Raw genomic sequence first — 22516 nt, 5'->3', positions numbered from 1 at the left:
TTGCAATACTAGTATTCCATAGTCCATGCTACAAAAATACCTAGTAGCATCTACATTTAAAGTCAGTAAATCACTCTGCAGTGTCCAAGCATTCCAGTGGTGTGGTTCCAAGAGTGGCTGTAAGTCTAGGCCCCCACAATACATTTTAAGTTATATTGTCACCTTATGAGCATTGCAGTCTAGTTTCAATACAATATCTACAATCTTAGCAAGGTTTGGTTAAATACCTGCTTAGAGAATTATTTGCTTTAGACCCAGTCAAAGTCCTTTATAGTGGTGTTTGTGATAATCTCGAATCAAGTTGATGTGCATATTTCTTTGCCACTTGTGTTGTATTGGCTTGGTGGTAGGGATATTTGGCTATAACACTGACCCTCGTTTAATCTCATAAGAGAAACAAAAAAGTGCTGCCATGTCTCCCCTGAGAGATTCTGACTAGTTAGCCTCCCAAAGCTCATCTGACACCTGCCACTGACCTCCCTAATGTGATATTACAAAACATGTTGTGATTGGGGTTTTGGAGCCGTTCCATCCAACTCCTAAGCTTTACCACTAAACTCCAACCTAAACGATTTGCAGGTAAAGGTTTTGTAAAAGGTGCCTTCATTCTCATCCTAAGAGACTTACCACTTCTCCTAAAACATTGAAAGCTTACTACACACACCTTTTGTATGGCAACAGATTACTGTAATTCCTCAGTCATAGCTCAAGGTCAGCGCACTATTCACCTTGTAAGAAACTTTCCAATTATCTAATGTTTTAACGAGATGGAGGGAGCATCCCAGATTGGCACTGCACATGGTATCTCTCAACAACTACTTCTTTTATAGGCTAGTGTCCTACCTGATGCTGACATTGTGTCTCACTCTCCTCGGTCAACAACTAATGGCGCATCCTAATCATGTTGGTAGGCCAGATTTAAAAACAATCTGCAAATGAACAAAGTGGAATTATTTGAACTTTTTATTTTGATTTATTGCATATTCGACTTTAATTAATCTTTGATCCAGCGTTTTTTGCTGCTGTGTGTGAATATGGGTGGGTGATATGTTACCTGTTTCATAGAAGGGAAAAGAAGGTCCCGGTGTAATACACTGGACAGCTGTGCCTGTAGTAAAAAAAAAAAAATATATATATATATATATATATATATTGGTTTTCAAACTTTGAATAATGCATCCTGCTTGCATCTCTGGAAACTCAGTAGCACTGATACTCCTGGATTTAAGTGCTGCCTTTGATACGGTAGACCACAACGTTTTATTATCTCGTTTAGAACACATAGTGGGCATTAAAGGCACTGTTTTAAATTGGTTTCAGTCTTATCTTACCAATAGGAGTTTTTCAGTTAACATTAGTAACCACCGATCTTCCTCAGCAAAATTAATGTGTGGAATTCCGCAAGGTTCCACACTGGCTCCGATGTTATTTTCTCTATACATGCTTCCTCTGAGTACTATTTTTAAAAAATATGACTTGAATTATCATTGCTACGCAGACGACATACAAATATATTTTCCTCTTCATAATAATCAAACACAGATAGCTGCTTGCCTTGAAGAGGTGAAAGCATGGATGTCGCAAAATTTTCTTGGGCTGAATGAGAAAAAGACTGAGGTTATGGTGTTTACATCTTCCAGTCTACATAACACAACAAATATAAATCTTGGTACACTGACACCATATGTGAAGCCATATGTAAGAAACCTGGGAGTGGTACTAGATAGTGCCCTAAAGCTTGATAGACAGATCAATCAAGTTGTGAAATCATGCTTCTACCAGCTACGAACCCTGGTAAAAATTAAATCTATACTATCTAATTCTAACTTTGAAAAAATTATACATGCTTTTATCACCACAAGGCTAGATTATTGTAATTCACTTTATCTGGGGATCAATGAATCATCCATGAACCGTCTTCAAATAGTCCAGAATGCCGCTGCAAGAGCTCTGACGGGAACGCGGAAAAGAGATCACATAACTCCTGTCCTCAAGGCACTTCACTGGCTACCAGTCTGCCATAGAATTACTTTTAAAGTTTTATTACTAGTTTTTAAATCACAACACGGGATGGCACCATCCTACCTCAAGGACTTACTGACTGTTCATCAACCACCAAGAGCTCTTAGGTCTGCAAACCAAGGCCTTCTGGTGGTCCCTAGAACAAAACTTAAGACCAGAGGAGACCGAGCTTTCTCCATTGCTGCTCCTAAACTGTGGAATAGCCTCCCTGTTGAAATCAGAGCTGCACCAACCCTTGGCATTTTTAAAGTGAGGCTAAAGACATTTTTCTTTGAGCTGGCATATGCAAATAATAGTTGAGGAAATTGTCCTGGTGCTGTGTATGTATTGTTAAATTCATCATGTGTTATTTTCTTTATTGTTATCTGCAGTTGTCTCTGTACAGCACATTGGTCTACGGAAGTAGTGTTTATTTGTGCTTTATAAATAAAATAAATGAAAATGACCTCACGCATGCCCACAAAGTGTGCATCACTAGGTACCTCTGTTGCCACATATCTTAACTGGCAAACACAAATATATATTTTTGTCTATAACAAAACATCAAATTGATCAGAAATACAGTGTAGACATTGTTAATGTTGTGAATGACTGTTTTAGCTGGAAACAGCTGATTCTTAATGGAAAATCTACATTGGCATACAGAGGCCCATTATCAGCAACCATTATTCTTATTCCTGTATTCCAATGGCACGTTGTGTTTGCTATTCCAAGTTATCATGTAGAAAACCCGTTTGCAATTACAGTGGATATAAAAAGTCTACACACCCCTGTGAAAATGCCAAGTCTACATACCTGGTTGCATAAGTGTGCACACCCTCTTATAACTGGAGATGTGGCTGTGTTCAGAATTAACCAATCACATTCAAATTCATGTTACATAGAAGTCATTACACACCTGCCATTATTTAAATTGACCCTGATTAATCACATATAAAGTTCAGTTGTTCTAGTAGGATTTTCCTGACATTTTCTTCTGCATCTCAGAGCAAAAGTCATGGTCTACAGAGAGCTTCCAAAGCATCAGAGTGATCTCATTGTTGAAAGATATCAGTCAGGAGAAGGGTACAAAAGAATTTCAAAAGCATTAGATATACCATGGAACACAGTGAAGACAGTCATCATCAAGTGGAGAAAATATGGCACAACAGAGTCATTACAAAGAACTGGACATCCCTCCAAAATTGATGAAATGAAGAAAACTGGTCAGGAAAGCTTCCAAGAGGCCTACAGCAACATTAAAGGAACTGCAGGAATTTCTGGCAAGGACTGGCTGTGTGCTACATGTGACAACAATCTCCCTTATTCTTCATATGAATTGGCTATGGGGTAGGGTGGCAAGACGGAAGCCTTTTCTTACAAAGAAAAACATCCAAGCCCGGTTGAAGTTTGCAAAAACAAACATCAAGTCCCCCAAAAGCATGTGGGAAAATGTGTTATGATCTGATGAAACCAAAGTTGAACTTTTTGGCCATAATGTTTGGCACAAAAACAACACTGCACATCACCCAAAGAACACCATACCCACAGTGAAGCATGGTGGTGGCAGCATCATGCTTTGGGGCTGCTTTTTTTCAGCTGGAACCGGGGCATTAGTCAGGGTGTAGAGAATTATGAACAGTTTCAAATACCAGGCAATTTTGTCACAAAACCTTCAGGTGTCCGTTAGAAAGCTGAAGAGGAAGTTCACCTTTCAGCACAACAACGAACCAAAGCACACGTCCAAATATACAAAAGCATGGCTTCACCAGAAGAACATTAACATTTTGGAATGGCCCAGCCAGAGGACAGACCTGAATCCAGTTGAACATCTGTGGGGTGATCTGAAGTGGGCTGTGCCTATGAGATGTCCTCGCAATCTGACAGATTTGGCAAAGAAGAGTGGGCAAATATTGCCACGTTAAGACGTGCCATGCTAGTAGACTCCTACCCAAAAAGACTGAGTGCTGTAATAAAATCAAAAGGTGCTTCAACAAAGTATTAGTTTAAGGGTGTGCACACTTATGCAACCAGGTTATTGTGAGATTTTTATTTTAAAATTTTCCCCCTCAAATATTTCAGTTGGATTGTTCATGTTATACGTCACATTAAAGGTGTAAAAAGTTCTGACATGATTTATCTTTGTCTCAATCTTTTACATCACAAAAACCTGGCATTTTAACAGGGGTGTGTAGACTTTTTTATATCCATTGTATGTTAGCACATCTTAAAACTGTTGTGCTGCTTATAGAAGCAATAAATCTGACCTTCTTTAGACTAATTGAGTATCTGGAGCATCATACATTTTTGGTTCCATCACAGGCTCAAAATGACTAGAAACAAAAAACTTTCTTCTGAATGTTGTCAGTCTATTCCATGCAAGAAATTGCCAAGAAATGTAAGCTCTCATACAACGCTGTGTACTACTCCCTTCTCAGCTGCACTGCTAGTCCTTTCTGAATGAGCTAAAACTTGGTATCGGCAAATGTAAGTACTCATACTTGTACTCAACCTGAAAAAAAGTGGTATTGGTGCATCCCTGGAAAAAATGTCCCAGCAACTTTTATGGTTTACAGGTAGAAGACAATGGTGAGTTAATTGTGTCCTTGTTTCTTTCTTCTGTGTAAACTGGGTGCTTCAGGGGTTGAATACACCATATTTCCCTGTTTTTTTCTTCATAAATATTTCCCAACATAAAAAAACAATGTCACCCCACAACAATTGATTTTGAGTGTTAGTGTTTTGAAATAAAATATCAGGTTACACTTTATTCTGTGAGTCACATTTTCCATCTGTTCTATAGATAGTAATACAATCAACACACTTTCAACAAACTGTTGATAAGCAACTGTTTTCTAAGCTCTGGTATAGAATAAGGTTCATGGTAAGGTTTATTCAGGTTAAAGGTTAATGTTAGGGGAAGGGTTATTAGATAATTAAAATATTACTGTTCGTCAGTACTGTAGATAATCTGTACAGCATCACTTTTAGGACTCTCAAAATAAAGTGAAGATCAAAGTTAATTAAATTGTTCAGGGGTTTGAATACTTTTGCAAGGAACTATATTAATATCTATCAGTAACATTTTGCTTTTCAACCATTCATGCAGGATGTTTTCTTCCTGTCTGCAGGTTGTGGCTACAGATGCGGACAGCAGTGATTTCGGAACAGTGCGCTATTATATCTCTGATGGCTTTGATATGCAGGATACGCACCCTCTCTTCCAAATCAACCCAAACTCTGGAGAGCTCTGTGTATCACAGGATATCGACAGAGATTCAGGCCTGGCTACCTATGACTTATTAGTGAAAGCTGAGGATCAGGTGAGGTGGTCTAATATTTTTAAGTTATGATATTTCTAGTTTCACTTCACTCTTTTTGTCATTGATTTTAATAATAATAGAGATTTTGGAGATTCTTTTTTTTTTAGAAGATGGTCTTATCCATCTGTCTTTTGCAAAGCAACCTGACCTTGTTGGGTTTGGTTCAAACCCATTGGACCAATACTCTTGACTGTCTAGACTGTCTGCTGCAAGAACTTTTAAATTTGGTTTTGTCCTGCTGAAAATAGTTGTTTGAAAAATATATGCTTTGAAAATCATTTAGCTAATATTAAAACATAATAAAAGATTGCTTGTTTTTCTTGTCACAGTCACTATATGCTTGTTTATACTGTACTCTATAATATTATTCTGTTTTTCTTTGCCCTTATAGGGAGGCTTAAGTGCCCAAACGTACATCCATATCGAGGTGGAGGACCTGAACGACAACCCGCCAGTGTTCAACCCAGAGAAATATGTAACCAGCATCAGCAGCCATGCCCAGCCTGGCACAGAAGTCCTCAACGTCATTGCCACGGACAGGGACTCTGGAGACTATGGTCACATAACGTATCACATCCTGCCTGGCGACCTGTCCACCCTGTTCTCTGTGGAAAAAAACACAGGTAGGATTACCACAGAGATAAGAACAGGGTTAAAATCAAATCAGTTTTCAATTCAGTTTTCAATCCTCAAAAAACTTTCAGTATGGGGAATTCATATTCTGAATTAGACGGGAATTTTACCACAACCTGTTGAATTAAAAGGTCCAGTCCTCCCCACAGAAAAGTAATGTCAGCGTTTTAAGAGTTCCACTCATTAACATATTAATTATTTTAAGTCACCTCACCCCCACTGCTATGCGCAGGAGTTAAACACTTTATTTGTTTTGATTTAATCAAGTGCTGATTTTTTTTCTGGTCATGGTTGTTTTGTTGTGGAGGTTAAGGTTTGTGTTGTCAAATGGTGTTTACCAAATCCCTTTACGCCGACTATTACACAACAAAACCAATTAGTGCTCCGACTTGACCAATTCTGTGAAGGGCACAACCCCCCTCCTTACCAGCACTTTACTGGTAGTAGGTGATAATGTATAGTTGTACAAATTTACAGAGTTCCGGACAATTGGAGGATTTTGAGTGGTTTATTAATCAAAAGGAATTTGCGAGGCATAAAAATTGCTGTTATTGGTGTATTATAATTTCAACATACATTATACCTAGCTTTTGATGTCCTGTAGTGTTGTTGTTGGATTTTATTTACCTACCATTGTTCAGCTGGAATGGGTCTGTAACTTACCCACAGCTGCTGTACTTCTTTCAACAGCCTACATGTACCATTAAAAAAATGGCTCAAAATTAATTGCATTATATTGCATATATTTTTTTATTGATTTCAAATCCATTGACTTAACTGAACAGCTTTTCAGCTGCATTTACCCAGAGCAAATAACAAATAGACTGCAGCTATCATTCTCACTTCACTTGCACACAGACGACTCATAAGATGCCTGCCGCCATGTTGCGAAAAACAGGTTCTTACTTGGCATTAGCCCCCTTGTAGTGGACGTGATTGTGATTGTCACCTCACAGCAGGGGTTCTGAAGATTTAGAAAGGCCTGTCCTTAAGCGTGTGCAGTAGATATCATTGCGCTAAATGTTGGCACACTACTGCGTGACAATTAAGACAATGGATGCATTAATACGCTATCATTCAAGCCGGATTGCTATTTAAAAGATTTATAGATATAATATACTGCATATTATTGAGAGATGTATTGTAGTTTGTCATGGCACAAGACAAATGTTTTGTACACCACTGGCATTTTCTAATAATAAATAGCTCGAGTTCAGACTGATCATTTTTACATTATTGTCTATTTTCAATGAATGAAAAGTTCAGATAGTGTGAGGGGAAATATATTGTATTTATAAGTGAATGCTATGCCGGTTCTTAGCATGGCTATTGATCCAGCCATCTGTGCATGCCCTGTAGGACACATTATTAATTGGGTTTTTGAGAACAATGCAGCCTAAAATCTGTGAGATTTGAGGGTAAATTCAGGTGACAAAATTAGCCAAGCCACGGACCATATGTCCTCTTGTTTTCTTGCATTCGCAGTTTACTAATTTAAGAGAACATCTATTTAACAGTCATGATGTAAGTAAGCTTGCTTTACCGTGGATTATTTTATATAGATTTATGCTATTTATGCATGAAGTGTATGCCCCTCATGTATCACACATTTTGTTTATATATAATATATATATATATATATATATATATATATATATATATATATATATATATATATATTATCTTTTAGAATGTTATGCTGTTTCAACACTTTAGTATGTATTGAGTTTTTCTTTATTTGCTGTTTTCTTTGTGAGTGCTTCCTCAAAAAATAGATGAAAATCTCAACGGGACCTCTCTGGTTAGATTCGATATTTTTAGATTAGATTCAAAGTTGTTGTTATTTAACAGTACAAGTACAGTACAATGAAATGCAGTTAGCATCTAACCAGAATTGCAAGTAGAGGTGGGCAGAAAATTCACAAGTTATTACAGGTATTGAGTATATGTATATTACCAGTGGAATGTGTAGATGTAGTAAATTAAAGTATAAAAATGTAATGTTAAACGTTTCACTTTAGATTAAAATAAGTAAAGAAATTAATAATAGCAAATTAGGTCTCACTCCTGTGTTCTCTGTAGTTAATTGCATAATTATTTCTAGTGGATAAAGATATCTAACTTTATGCAAGAGGTACTAGATTTCAAGAGGTACATCCAATTGTTTTATGTAGGTCACTGTCATGTGAAAAATTAAGTACACCCATTAGAAAGTTGCCTTTTTTATTATATATTTGAACATGTATATTTAAGCTAAATTCCAATAAATTCTTTGATAAAGGTTACCCAATATCATTATGCAATTAAAATAAACAAAAGTGCCAACATTTCCTTTACCATCACATAAAATGTCTCAAATTAGTATCAGGTGCAAATAATTAGAAATGTGTACCTGGGAGGCTCCAGCCATTGATACAAATTAGAAATAGTTATAACCCAAAATGTTTTTTTTTTGCCTAGGGCAACTTTTAATACATTTCCAATTGCACAAAAAATTGCTTTGTTCCCACTTTGCACAAGACCAAGTCCAAAATCTGATTTCCATCTTAAATAATTTCTTTCTGGAACACCTAGGGACTTGTCATTCAGAGTGCTGGAATTATAGTCCACCCTTTACAGCCTTCAAAATGTATCTTTTGCCTAGGGTTAAAAAAGTAAAATATCTTCAGAAGAATTGCTGTGTTCCTACTTTGCCACAAAAGTCAAAAGTTCCATCTTCAATAATGTCAAGTTCATGACATCCACCTTTAGTCAAGTTCACGATTTCTGCCTTTAGCTACAATAAAGGGGTACATGAAGTTATTTCAGCTAAAGGGAGCAATACCATCTATTGAAGCTACAGATGGGGTCTAATAATTATTCCTGCACTATGAAATTGTGTTTCTGTTTATTTTTAAATGCATAACCATTTTAAACATATTATTTGTGTGTGAGTGTCTAACTCTCCTAATCAATTTCTCTCCAGGCATGGTCTTCCTCACATCTACTCTAACACACCTGGGCACTGCCATTGTGAAGCTGTCCATCACCGCCCAGGACAGTGAAGGTCTGATGTCAGCCCAACCAGCACAAGTCACAGTGAATGTCCTGCAGATTGCCCAGGTCCCACCAGTCTTCCAAAGTTCCCGCTATGCCTTTAACGTGCCTGAGGATGCCTTGCCCGGCACTGTAGTTGGCGCTGTGGTGGCCCTCAACCCTACTAGTGAGTATTAGAGGAGTGGTATAAGATGCGTATTGTCTGTGGTGCTATTATTTGAAATAAAATGTATGCAATTGTTGAGCTGCTAACTAACATTATAGTAATCTTACTGTGGCTTCAGGAAGTATTGAAGTATTCAAAGCAATATTTTTTTGCCATCAGTTTACACTCACTACCCCATAATGTCAAAGCAAAAACACGTTTTTAGACATATATGACATTTCGTTTTTGTAATTTACAATAAATTCCCATTTACAAGGTGAATTTACAAGTATCAGCTTAAAAGCAAAACTTTAGGTTTAGGAAAATCTGACACAAATATTTGGCCAGACACCATAAAGCATTGTGTTAAACTGACTAATGTTTATTATTATGTTTACTTCCACTACAAATAGCATATATGAATTGTATGGCTTTTGCCACTGGCCATTTTAACAGTTTATTAGCCAGTAATAGGCTTACTTGTGTCTACTAAAGTACTGCTTGGAATAGCCATGAGAATTGAGCAATTTCTAGGGAGACTGAAGATTAACTTTACACTGCCAAAGCAATTTAATTTCATGGCACAAAGACGTTCGTTTTTCTTTCATTTGTGAATGACATTGATTCAATAACTATCAATATAGGTGACGATAACTGACTGGCAATTTAAGTGAAAAGACGAGAGAATCGTGGAAACCCCTACACTTTTACTGCCCAAGGGGTTTTGATCTAGCCTATATTACCGCAAAAAGCATACACTGATGTTCATTTCAAAAATCCACCAGAAATAATCACAATTTAACCGTAAACAGTTTTATTTTAGGCTATAACGTAGCAACTGAAGGTTGTATCCAGCGAAGTGTTTTGTCTGTCCGGTACGCTATTTAACAAGGGGTTTCAGTCAGTGAGTGAGTGAGTAACATTCACTCTTCTTGGGCGGCTCTGCTTACGCGGTCCGGCAAAAAAAGTCCTAAGTGTCTTCCTCCTGGGCGATCACACAAAGGAGATTTGGCAGGCTTTGGTGCTCTTCAGCACGTGGTAGGGGCATAGGTGAATTGGTTAATTAGGATGAGTTATATCGTTAGCCATTTGTTCATAGGAGTTCTTACAACCTATGACTCAACTGTATCTGCTATTAAAATATAGCACCAGATATTTGAATGAATTTTGTGTACATATGTGCTTGTGTTCTACTTGTTTTGACTTATCTGCTAAGCCGGTGTGCAAGTCTGTTAGTAGAGAGTGGACTACATAGAGCATTTATAGGGACTACAATAGACACATGGAAATGAGATCTTTCCTAACAATGGCAATGAATATCTGTCAGGTAAGATAACAATGGCAGCTGGAATGTGCTGTTATCCTTGCCAGACTCTGCATCTTTTAAACAATATCTTCATTTAAAATTTCAATCATGCAAGACGTTTAGCTAATAATTTAGAAGATTCTTTCAGTAAGACCAGTATTTTTGAAGGAGTAGTTCCTTAAGGGAGCGGCTTTCTGTGCGGAGTCCCTCACATTAGAAATTACTTAAATTATCCCATTGTGGGTAACATGGAGCAATGTCACTCATAGCTCTGTTCCAGACTGTTAGTACTACTCACTAAACCCTGAACAAGCTGCAGTGTCCAGCACTATGTCACTCACTTCAGAGTATGTATAAACGGCTAAGCCTTCCCTTAGCGGTAGACAGTCATTTAAGGTTATCACACTGTTTAACAGATTAACCCCTTGCTGCATAAACTTTGAAACATCAAGAATGTGTTCTTAAAGGGAACGAGGGCAAGTCCCCACACCCCCACACCCCTTAAGCCCCACTGGAAGGTTTAGTGTTCCTCTTGGCTGTTAGGTCGTAATTACTGCTTAATCACAAAAAAACAAGTTGGGGAGGGATTAGTGTGTGTGTGTGTGCGTGCAAGCACCTGTACAAGCACATATTAGAGCTTAGCCAAATGTTTTGACAGTTATTCACTTACTCAATTAAACATTTATTAATGTATTGATTAAATCTGAAAAGTTATATGACAACACATTCTACCAGTACTGTGGGTCTTATGCTTATTTCAACATTTATAACATCCACCTAAAATATTTTATCATGTTTTTCTTGTCATCCCAGACTCTGTGGACCCGGTATCTTACAGGATTTCGTCAGGGGACCCCCAGGGTCTGTTCTCTGTCCAGTCAAGTTCGGGCTTGATCAGTACCAGGCGCTCGCTGGACCACGAGTCCCAGCCCTACGTCCTCCTGGTGCTCCAGTCCCACTCGGGGACAGGTTTGCCTGTTTACAGCAGCACCCAGGTCAACATTACCATCGCCGACATCAACGACAATCCTCCCTCCTTCCCAAAAATGTCTGACTGCATCGCTGTGGCCCAGAATACGCCCCCGGGGACGGTGCTGTACATTTCCCATGCTCACGACATTGACAGTGGTGCAAATGGTAGGGTTAGGTATTTCACTTCAAGGGGTAGTGCTGGAGGGAGTTTGCCATTTTATGTTGACCCTGACCTCGGTACGGTGTTTTTGAACCGTAGCCTCTATCGGGACCCTCGACCGAGGTACGTTTTTAAAATATTAGCAAAGGACCAAGGTGAGCCCTCGCTCACTGCTACACTGATGCTTACGGTCAACGTTGAGAGCAGCGCCAACGTGGACACACTGGCCTTCGAGACGCTAGTCTACCAGGTGGAGATGGGTGAAGGCACACAAATAGACACACGCGTCATCCAGGTGAGGGCCCACCGAAGCTGGGGAAGCAGCAGCCACCACCAGGGTTCCAACCCCAATCAGGGCCTCTTTTACTCCCTGGAGCATGAACCAGGCTTTCCTCCTACACCCCTCCGAATCAACCCAGAGAGCGGTTGGCTCTTTCTCTCCCAAAACCTGGACTATGAGATGGAACCTTTGTTTCGCTTTAAGGTCCAAGCCACTGTTAAAGACAAGAGTACGCTAGCTATGGCTAACAACACTGCTACAGCCACTGTCATCGTCTTAGTCCTGGATGAAAATGACAATGCACCGGTGTTTACCAGCCAGAACTATTTCTTTGTGGTCCAGGAGGGGCCTTCACCACAGGGCCTGGTTGGGACGGTGCATGCGGTTGACATGGATTCCAAGAAGAATGCCCAGTTGTCTTACATCCTGCTGTCAGATGGAAAGCACTTCCGCATCAACGCAAAAACAGGTGACTGAGACTGGGACTATTTAACCAATAGCTAACCATACTAAGTCAATTATTTTTGTAACAGCATGCAGGTGACAAGTATAAAATCCCCCCACTCTGATCACTTTTACGGACACTTTTATGATTAGATTGTGTAAGTACAACAAAATGGAGTTAGCATCTAACCAGAAGTGCAAATAAAACAGGACAGAAAATGTACAAGTACTAAGTATATGTATTTTACAAGTGAAATGTATAGATGTGCAATGAGGGCAAATGCAGTACAAATGGCAATACCAAATGTGCAACTAAGGCAAGTAGAGGACAGCAGAAATATTAAGTATAGTGTATGTTACAAGTGGAAGAAATTGTTGTGTGGGTACAAATGGCAATTCTAAATGGGATTCTAGATGGCAATTGAGGAAAAATTAAGGATTAAAGTAATATGTGGAACAGGATAGCAGCAAAGGTGGTTAGTTATGGGTCTCAGAGTTCAGCAGGGTTACAGTAGATGGAAATAACTGTTCCTGAGTCTGCGGGTGCGGGAACGAAGAGACCTGTACCGCCTGCCTGATGGTAGGAGGGGAAACAGTTTGTTGCATGGGTTGTGAAGGGTCCCTGATGATCCCGCGTGCCCTACACAGACACCACTTGCGCTGGAGGTCTACGATGGCTGGCAGCTGGGTACCAGTGATGTGCTGGGCTGTTTTCAACCACCCGTAGCCAGGCCTTACGGGCGGCTATGGAGCAACTGCTAAACCACATTAAGGCACAGTTAGTCAGCATGCTCTCGATTGTGCAGCAGTAAAAGTTCACAAGGATCTTGGAGGACACTTTTATCTAAAGTGACTTACAGTAAGTACAGGGAGATTTTCCCTGTAGCAACCTACGATAAAGTGCCTTGCCCAGGGACAATTGGACCAGTCAGGATTCTAACAGGAACCTTCCGATTACAAGTCTGACTTTCACTGATCCTCCATCTCTCTCGTTCCCTCGTCTCCCTCTCTCTGCCAGGGGAGATAATCAACTGGGTGTCTCTGGACCGGGAGCAGCATCCCGGGCACACCCTGAAGGTGATGGTGACGGACCAGGGCCAGCCCCGCCTCAACACCACAGCCACCGTCCACATCCAGGTCACCGACATCAACGACAACCCACCCCAGTTTACTCATCTGCCCGCCGCCGGCAAGCAGCTCAACGTCCAGGTTGGTGTTTGATAGGTCAGCTGTTTTCAAACCTCGATTCTGGGATCCCCATCTGTGGCATTAATTTGATATGTTCCAGAGGTAGTGAATAATAAAAGCCATTCACTGGGTGAATCAGGTTTTCTTGATCAGGGCTACAGTGGAGTTGTGAAAAGTCAGGTGTTACACCAGGCAATACCTCATAAGGATTCTGACCTTGGTAACTAGCTTGTTAGTGCTCAGATGTAAAGAATGACTGCAGCTCAGATATTAAGAGTGACTGCAAAGTTAAAATGACCGCAATGACTCAATCAGAACAAAGTAACTGAATTTTGATCAATGAAATTGTCCTGTTCTATCTGAACCTCAAAGCAATAATATCACTAAACAGCTGAATAATAACTGAATGTCTTTTAGGTCTTGGTATTTAAATAGTATTTAGGTAGTTTACTGTGACCTAATATTCATATGGATTGGGACAATACCAGTATGACAATATGTCCCTATTGTATCTGCTTATTATACAATATTGTCTGCAGCATGAATAATAAGTAGGTGAGATTCTGGATGAAAACATAATTGGAGCTGTTTTCCTTAAAGCTTGAGTCCTTATTAATTGTTAACAATAACAAAGTGCTCAGCTTGATGGGTTATAATGCTGAAGGGTGAGTCTGGAAAAGTCTTATCTACTTTTAAATTAATTGAGCTATGAAAGCGGGGCTGGAACATCTAAGATTCCACGATTGGCATTTAAAAAGTGTGTTTACATCTAAGTTAAGGAGGAGTACATTTTTAGATAGTTAGATTCTGATATGATTTGTCAGTTGGATTAAGGTCATGAAGCATTCATAAGTTTCATATTCTTGTAAAATTTCAAATGTCCAGTTTAAAAAATGAAGCAACAGATCTAATCACAATCTATACGCTATTGACTGTCTTGAGTTTAGCCTATTTGACTTCTTCTTTTAGGTTTGGGCAGGTCTTCCAACAGGCTCATTGGTGACCACCATGTTTGCCAAAGACCTTGATGCTGGAGAAAATGCAACAGTAAAGTTTTCTCTGATGACAGGTAATGTTTTTCATTCTTAACATGCACATTTGCATTAGTCTTCTTTGAATACCATTTAGATGCCATTTGACTTCTTCCCAAACCTATATTTGGTTTTAATATGATGTATTTGAAGATATTTCTGTCTCTGAGTTGACACAATACAGAATAGCCTGATAGTCTGGGTCCTATGTATGACCTCACACCCCTTGTAAATATTATTGGATACAATTATTGCAGAACCGTATGTTACATCTGGTTAAGTGCTATCTATTTTTTTATAGGTATGGTTAGGGCTGGTATAGGGGATTAAGACCTTGAAAGTGGACCTATGTTAATTTGTCATTCATGGTCATTGTGTATATCCATATACCCTGAATCCAAAATGAATGAGGATAAGCACCGTTTTTCCATGCAGTTTTCATTGTTAATGTGGGTCTATATGGTAGGTGTTGTTCATTCTTCATGTACTTCATTCCCATCTGTCTGCATCTTTCTAAGTTTTTTCCACTTCTTTCTTTTTCAGATAAAGAAGAGGGCCACTTTGAGATTGACGGTCAGAGTGGAGACATCCGGACAACTGAGCTGTTCACCCAAAACGCCCACACCCACTACACCTTGACGGTGGTGGCCACCGACAACGGACCAGCTCCTCTGACGGAAACGGCCGTCATTCACCTCCAGGTACCTCGACCCACTCAAACAGTGATCACAGAAAGTTTTAATGCGCGTTACATTCAGCAGAAATGTAAATGCACTCCATTTCCCAGGTTCACGCGGCAGAGAAACAACAGAGCAATGTCGACCTGCAAGGTGTGCGCCACTTCACAGTGATGGAGAACGCCAAACCGGGTACCATCATCGGTTCTATCTGCATCTACTCCCCAACAACTAACAGTGGGCTGCGTTACTCCATTGTGGAGGGGGATGGGAGCCTTCACTTTGGGCTGGACGGCTCCACTGGCAACCTGTACATTAACCAGCCTCTGGACTATGAGTCAGCATCACACTACTTCCTGGTTGTGCGCGGCGAAGACCCCACGCGACCCAGCACAAACGTGACGACCTTCGTGAGCGTGGCGGTGGAGGACGTGAACGACCACGCGCCCTGGTTTCCATTCGAGGTAGTCAAGCTGGGGTTGCGAGAAGACACAGCGGTCGGGACACGAGCATTCGCATTTAACGCGAAGGACGCCGACGGGAGTCTGGCCAACAGCGCCCTGCGCTACTCGCTGTCCTTTGACCCCGCTTTAGGCACGTCAGAAGGGTCGACGTTCCCCTTCCACGTTCACCCGCTTACCGGCGTCCTCACCATCGCCGCACCCTTGGACCGCGAGAGGACGGCAAACTTCGCCTTCATGGTCACAGCCACTGACCAGACACCAATCGCGGCCGACCAGAAGCATTCGACTGTGATTGCTCAGGTGTTTCTGCTCGACGTCAATGACAATCCCCCGAAGTTTGTCTCCCAGGACACGGCCTGGGTCATGGAGGAAGCGGAGGTGGGAAGCTTGGTGCATCGTGTAGTCGCTGTGGATGAAGATCTGGGCGAAAGCGGGCAGGTGACCTATTGCCTCGTTTCTGGGAACAAGGAAGGGTTCTTTACTTTGGAAGAGAAAACAGGTATGTTTGTCATAATTCTTTGACAGGGGATGAATAAGGAAACTGTGTGTATCGGGCAAAAGATTTGAGGAGAAATTCCAGAAAATCTGTCCTCTCGCTGTCCACTCACACCAGCTGTATGGCAGACTTTAAAATGTATGACATTTCCGGAAATTATTTTCCATTCATTTGGAGTTGCTGATGTCACAGGAAGTTATCTTAGGAAGTCCTACTATTTGAGGTGTGGCAAAATAATTACACTTTTGTGTGATCGTCCTCCTTTCGCAGGGCTGATATATCTCTCCTCCCCTCTGGATTACGAGCTCCAGACCTCCCATTCCCTGACCATCCAGGCTTCAGACAAGGGGATCCCTTCACTCTCCTCCACCCAGACCCTGAGGCTGGAGGTTGGGGATGTGAACGACCAGCCACCCCTATTCCTGCATGACACCTACACAGCCAGCGTTGCCGAGAACAGAGAGCCAGGGGAAAGAGTGGTCATCGTCTCAGCCACAGACAACGACTCTGGCACGTAACACTTTTTTAGTTATTGAAATTTAATTGAATTTGGATTTCTTTCAGTTGGAAAAAATTGGAGTAGGAACAATACATGGTTACATATTTTTATATAATTTTTTTTTTATTCTGCACGCAAATACCCAGAAGCAGTACACTCATGATAAAATGTTAAACATCAGCAGCTCTTCACTCCAAGGGTGTGCATTTCCTTAGTCCTCAGGGACCTATAGGGACCTTAGGCAGGATGAAGAAAAACATCTGATATCATAATCCATACAGTTTCCAATGGTTTGGATGTTTAGATTGAATTTGCTTCATGTTGGAGAATGGCTGAGTATCCTTGACTGGAGTTCATCCTCCAGGTGGCAGCATTAGCATGTAACATCTACTTTGCCAGTTCGCCTGGTTGAGCCTAGTTCTATTTATTACAGTCTATGGCTTATTCATGTCTGTCCTAGGATACTGAACAACAATTATCCATCCTAACTCAATCTGACCATAAAATATAAATATACTGTATTTTGTGCTGGCTTGGATTTGCAATTTGTTTTTGGGGTGCATTCAAACCTCATATATGATTCTCATGTTGCTCTCTCCAACTGTTCACTCAGAAATGAAAATTGTGGAGGCCAGAAAAAATTATTGAGTTGTTGATTTTTGGTTTCTACAGGTAGATAAGTGTAAGATGATGAGTGATTGGTAATAAGATGTAGCATACTCAGTTGTATTTAGAAATTCAGGAATGGTAGATGGACAGTTTCAACCATCCATTGAAATATAACTCTTAGATGATCCCTAAATGGTAGTTTCCATTCAAGTCACATCTGCCAGCCACAGTGTAGAATATGAAAGTGTGACTATGAGTTTAACTGTCAAATTTGTTCCATAACCCTACATGAGGAAACCCTTCATAAAGATTATTTTGTCTGTCTGTGTTCACAACGCAGTGAACTGTTCTATATTTGCGTGAGTGTGTGCTGCACAAATTCTGAACTTCCCGTCTGCAGGTGAAAGTAAAGATTCCCAATAATTTGTATTTATTTTTATCTGCCTCTCAGGCCCCGTTTAGGCTTGAGCCCAGAGGCTTTAGTCACAGTAAGCCCTTGCATAAATCTGACCCTGTTCGTGATAGGAAATATCTATATGTTATTGAAAAACATATATATTTTGGATTCCTGTGTTCCTTGCTGCTATCTTAGGTAACGATAGTTGGCAGGTGCAATGATGGGGAAATCATATTCCCTGAAATGGCACGCAAACATTCTACCATTTCCCTGTGTTTCCTTTCAGCCCTCCTGTCCATCTGTGGTTCATGTCAGTAATCAGCTCCTCAGTCTGACAGGGTCATCAAATATCCACTAAAGTCTTAAAACCTCAACTGTTTGTTTATTGTATTTTTCCACCGGTGTCCCAAGTTGCGCCAACTTTGACCATGGCCTGTAGGGATGTGTTCCATTAGGGCTGGGCTACAAATGGCAAAAACGAGTCCTTACATAATGTACTACATTTGACCAGGGTCTGTAAGCATACATGGAATAACGAATAAGGGGCCCTGCACCCATAGTGCCCCCACAAATCAAAATGCCCCAAGGGCCGATTTCGGTCTTAAAACACACTGAAAATGTCTAGCTAAAAATGAGCTAAAAGTAATCCTCTAGTTTCTCTGATTTGTTTGTGAGTTGGATATGAGCTGGATATGAATGTATGTTCACAGTTTCATTAGGTTTTTTAGTCATTTTAAAGGATAAATATAATATGTATACATGTACATACAGTTTATAGTTTTACTTAATACACATGCCGGCCAGGATTGACACCTCAGTCATATGTTTGACACTCCTGGCACCTCCGTCATATGTTTGATGTAGGGAACAGGAAGCCAAATGGAATACAGACCTAAAAAGATTCTTGACCAATCGAGATGACTTTGGAGCCTTAATGTGTCCCAAATGGTATAGCCCTCAAGATCCTTGTCAAAATGATGTACTACACTGTAAAAAAGAGAAATATTACAAGCCTGAATATAATAGCATTAATAGTACAGACTGTTTTGTCCAAAATAAAACATCCTGAATCGTTGAAATTGTGGGAATACACCCTTTAATTAATAGGTATATTGGTTACTTTAGAATGTACTTCATTTAAGGGAGAAGAGAAGGTTTTATTAGTTAAGCACCGCAGCGGAGTTGTCTGATGTTTTGTTATCTATCTATCTCAACCATACATCCGCTTACACCCCAATTCATAGATATGGCTACCGAGAATTCCACAACACAATGACTTCCTGTGAACATGACTTCCTGTGAACGAATACAAACGGATGTTCTGTTTGTTATCTAAACATATTAACTTACAGCAAAGTGTACATTCATACCGTAATTCCACAGAATACATTTTTGTTACCCTAAAATACTTATTACTACTAGGAGAAAATGCATTGCTCTTTCAAAACATTTTATAAAAAAATATATATTTTGCCTCACAAAATGTTTTGCCAATTATGTTTAATAATGTATTTTTCCCAAAATAAATGAAATTACTTATTGCAAGATATTTACAGTGGATTACACTTTGAAATGCAACAAAATGCGTAACAGGTCCGTGGGGTGAACACTAATTCAATCCACTGTAGGCTTACTTAGATGTTCCTTCTTGTGGTAAAGGAACGGGTGCTGTTTGGAATGCACCCTCTTGTTTGATTGAAAGAGGGTGAGCACTGCACTGCTATCCCCTGATCTCGTCTTGTACTGTTTATTTTTTCTGGGAGCGGGCTGGTTCAAGCGTACATCGCACCGAATTACACTCTTGCCCCAACTTAATCGCGTTCGCACACGACAGACACGTTTATTTTAACACGTCGCCCCTCCATAGCCCGCCGGCTCAAAATCGCGTTTCTTAATTTCTCTCCCAAATATTGACAGTTGAGGAAGAAGGGGTGTGTGTGTGTGTGTGTGTGTGTGTGTCAATGTGAGAGAGAAATAGACATTCTTGGGGGTGAGAAGTGTCCAAGAACAGCAAGCAGGCAGAATGTGAAAGGTCTTGTCGACGATGAGTCCATAATCCCAACCATCTGTGCTAATAGGCCTTGTGTTTTTATGTCTCTCCAATCGCCTCTTTCTGGAGTGCTCCGACCCGCGGCGCGCCTGGACAGCGACTCTTTCTCCATTTTTCCACCATCCTTTGTGACATTTGATTATCATTGGGATAATTGAACTTATTTTGATTGACACCAGCAAAAGGGGGGAGGGAGGTCATTGTGTTGTGCTAGTTGATCTTGCTCTCCTGTTTCAGTGTGTAGACTGTTTTGTCAAAGCTTTCCTAAAACCTTGTTTATACTATAACAGTTTTTTTCAACTGTACTAAACCTGGTTTTGAGTCTTTTTGAGATTAGAACGTTTATTTTCTAAGTGATTCCTGGCCAAAATAGGTGCACAGAGAAGTTCCATAGAATGACACAATAAAATACAGGACTACAGTTCCTAATTATAACTTGAGCAGGTGTTGGGAGGTACAGTACAAGCTAGAGGTCAAAACATGTAGAGCCCCATCATAGATTTTATCATAGTTTATAATAATTCAGTATGACTAGATCCTTTAATTGTAAGATATTTTGTAGGTAATTTCAGTGGAGGGAGCAGAGTACTGGAACACCTTTACAATAGGGTGCACAACACACCTTTACACATAGCTACACAACACTCTTACTCCTGTGTCTGGGCCTCTCACATGGACCGGCAAATTATTCCTAAAAAATTAGCTCCACAGAAGAAAACCCTGCATCCAGCTGTTTCATTAGAAATTCTCGGAACAATAAGGGGGCCTGCATCATGTGACCTTAGAGTGCGTGTAGGTATGTACGGCAGGACCAATTCAGAGAGATAAGTAGGAGCAGGTCCAAGTAATGCTCTGACAATGAAACCCTGGAAATCAGCCCTAGCCTTAACAGGAAGACAGCACTAGAGGCTTGACTTGGAGTAATATAGTACTTATAGGAAGATTTGTTGTATATTGTCTGGGTAGTTACATAGAAGAGAATTGCAATAGTTTGAACAAACGTGTGAATTAGCTTTTCTGCATAATCTTTCAACAGAAATTAGATTTTTGCAATTTTACACAATGAATGAAACAAAAAGCTGCTCTTGACTGTTTTGGTTCCTGTGTAATGCAGATTGTTTATTTTATATGACTACAACTATCGAGATTTGTTGTCAGATCCGATTTAAGATCTTGTTTTTACAGTACAAAATTAGCATCATGGTTTTCTCCATTTTCAAAAGGAAAATAATATCTGTAACTTTGTTCCCTAGGTCTCGAACAAAAGCTTCCAGGGTAGGACATTTTGGTGCACTGACATGTTTCATGAAAATGTACTGCTGTGTGTCATTTGCATATAGCAGTAGCATGAAGATAATATAGCATCAAGATAATATTCATTGTGTAAACAAATGTGGTCCTACAATGCAACCTTGAATAACACAACAACATACTGTATTTTTGGATTTCTCTCCACAACTGGTGTCTATCTGAAAGTTAGGATCTAAATCAGTCACGACCTTGTCCTTGCAGACTTTATTTGGTGACCAATATCTCCAAAAGAATGAGGTCAAGGACATTGTCCTTGACCAAGAGAAACACAGGTCAAGGACAAGGTCCTGATGCCATTAAAAAATGGGTGGTTCTAACCCTGAAGGCTGAAAAGCTGTGATATATAAGGCTTTGTCAGTGGGTATGACAAAAACTGCTAAAACCAGAGCTTTTCATATATATCTATTAATGTTCAGGTACTCAGGGAGTTGCTTGGGAACAGATAATTGAAATAAAATTGGAATGGAAATCTAATGGAGGCCTAAACAACACCCCTTTACACAAAGGTACAAGAGCGTTGGTGAAATGACCAAAGATCTGAACACTCTTCGCTGTAGTCCGCAGGGCCACCAGACAGGGAAGAGAATGTTCCTCACCATCACCCCCTGTTATTAGCGGTTGAGTTAGGTTTCTCCCGTGAAAGTGTGCGTTGATGTGAACCACATGCGGAGACCTGTGCTGACTGGTACCTGCTGGGGCCGCTCCACGACTTGACCTCTGTGTGTCCGCCTCTCGAGAGTGAGGGAGGATGTGGGGGGGCTATGTCTAGGTCAGAGACATCAATCTGTCTGTGGACATCAATCGGTCTGTACGAGGGAAATGTATGAAGCAAGTTAGAGGTAGTCATTTGAGCCAAAACGTGGCAAATCTCTTTAGACACAATGCAAATCTCTAAAAACAGTATCATCAGGTTAAATTGACGCTGGAGTTAGTAGATGAAAGGTGAATGTAGGGAATAAGGTCCAATTTAGGAATCAGCCATGGCTTGACCTTACACGGCGCTGAACGGAGAAGACAGAGCAGAGTTATAATTGACATAAGCTCTGTGTCCCAGTTCCAAATGGCACCCTTTTTTCTTACATATCACAGTTCAGCCAAGCGTATAAAAGGGGGATGTGGAATTTGCTGGGTTATCATCAGTCGTATTTGGAGAAGAAAACATTATTTCATTGGTTTTAATGGAAAGCATGAGTGTGTTTTAGTGAGAAATGTGGGATTCTGGGGCGCTTGGCCGGCCTTTGAAAGGGGTTGTTAATATTGAAATGGATCATTTTAATGTGCATACCTGCCTTTTACCGAACATTGTTCTATTACATGGCCCTTGTTTGTATGCCTGTAAATCCGACTGTGAGGTGGGCAGATGTGCCATGGGTAGAAATACAATGTTCCTGTCTCTGTATACAACCTCATTCAAGTATTATCTTGAATGTATTTGAATTATGGTTTATTGAGCTTTCAGGACAAAAAGATACAGAGTATAAACCCTGCCTCTGG

The 22516-nt window shown here is 40.3% G+C and overlaps 1 protein-coding gene across 1 annotated transcript in view; it reads left to right on the top strand.

The window, feature by feature from the left end:
* Positions 1-22516, top strand: part of dchs2 (dachsous cadherin-related 2) — a 57256-nt gene that overhangs the window by 16850 nt on the left and 17890 nt on the right. Inside the window, exons 2-10 of the mRNA XM_010899209.3 lie at positions 5133-5324; positions 5716-5947; positions 8923-9159; positions 11258-12325; positions 13319-13509; positions 14458-14557; positions 15063-15220; positions 15307-16159; positions 16427-16666. Coding sequence (XP_010897511.2) covers positions 5133-5324; positions 5716-5947; positions 8923-9159; positions 11258-12325; positions 13319-13509; positions 14458-14557; positions 15063-15220; positions 15307-16159; positions 16427-16666 — 3271 coding nt within the window. The remainder of the gene's footprint in view (positions 1-5132; positions 5325-5715; positions 5948-8922; positions 9160-11257; positions 12326-13318; positions 13510-14457; positions 14558-15062; positions 15221-15306; positions 16160-16426; positions 16667-22516) is intronic.

This window comes from Esox lucius, chromosome 25 (assembly GCF_011004845.1).
Source record: "Esox lucius isolate fEsoLuc1 chromosome 25, fEsoLuc1.pri, whole genome shotgun sequence".
NCBI classification, from domain to species: Eukaryota; Metazoa; Chordata; class Actinopteri; order Esociformes; family Esocidae; genus Esox; species Esox lucius.
The sequence above is the reverse complement of the archived record's forward strand: the minus strand, read 5'-3'. Positions and strand labels throughout refer to the sequence as shown.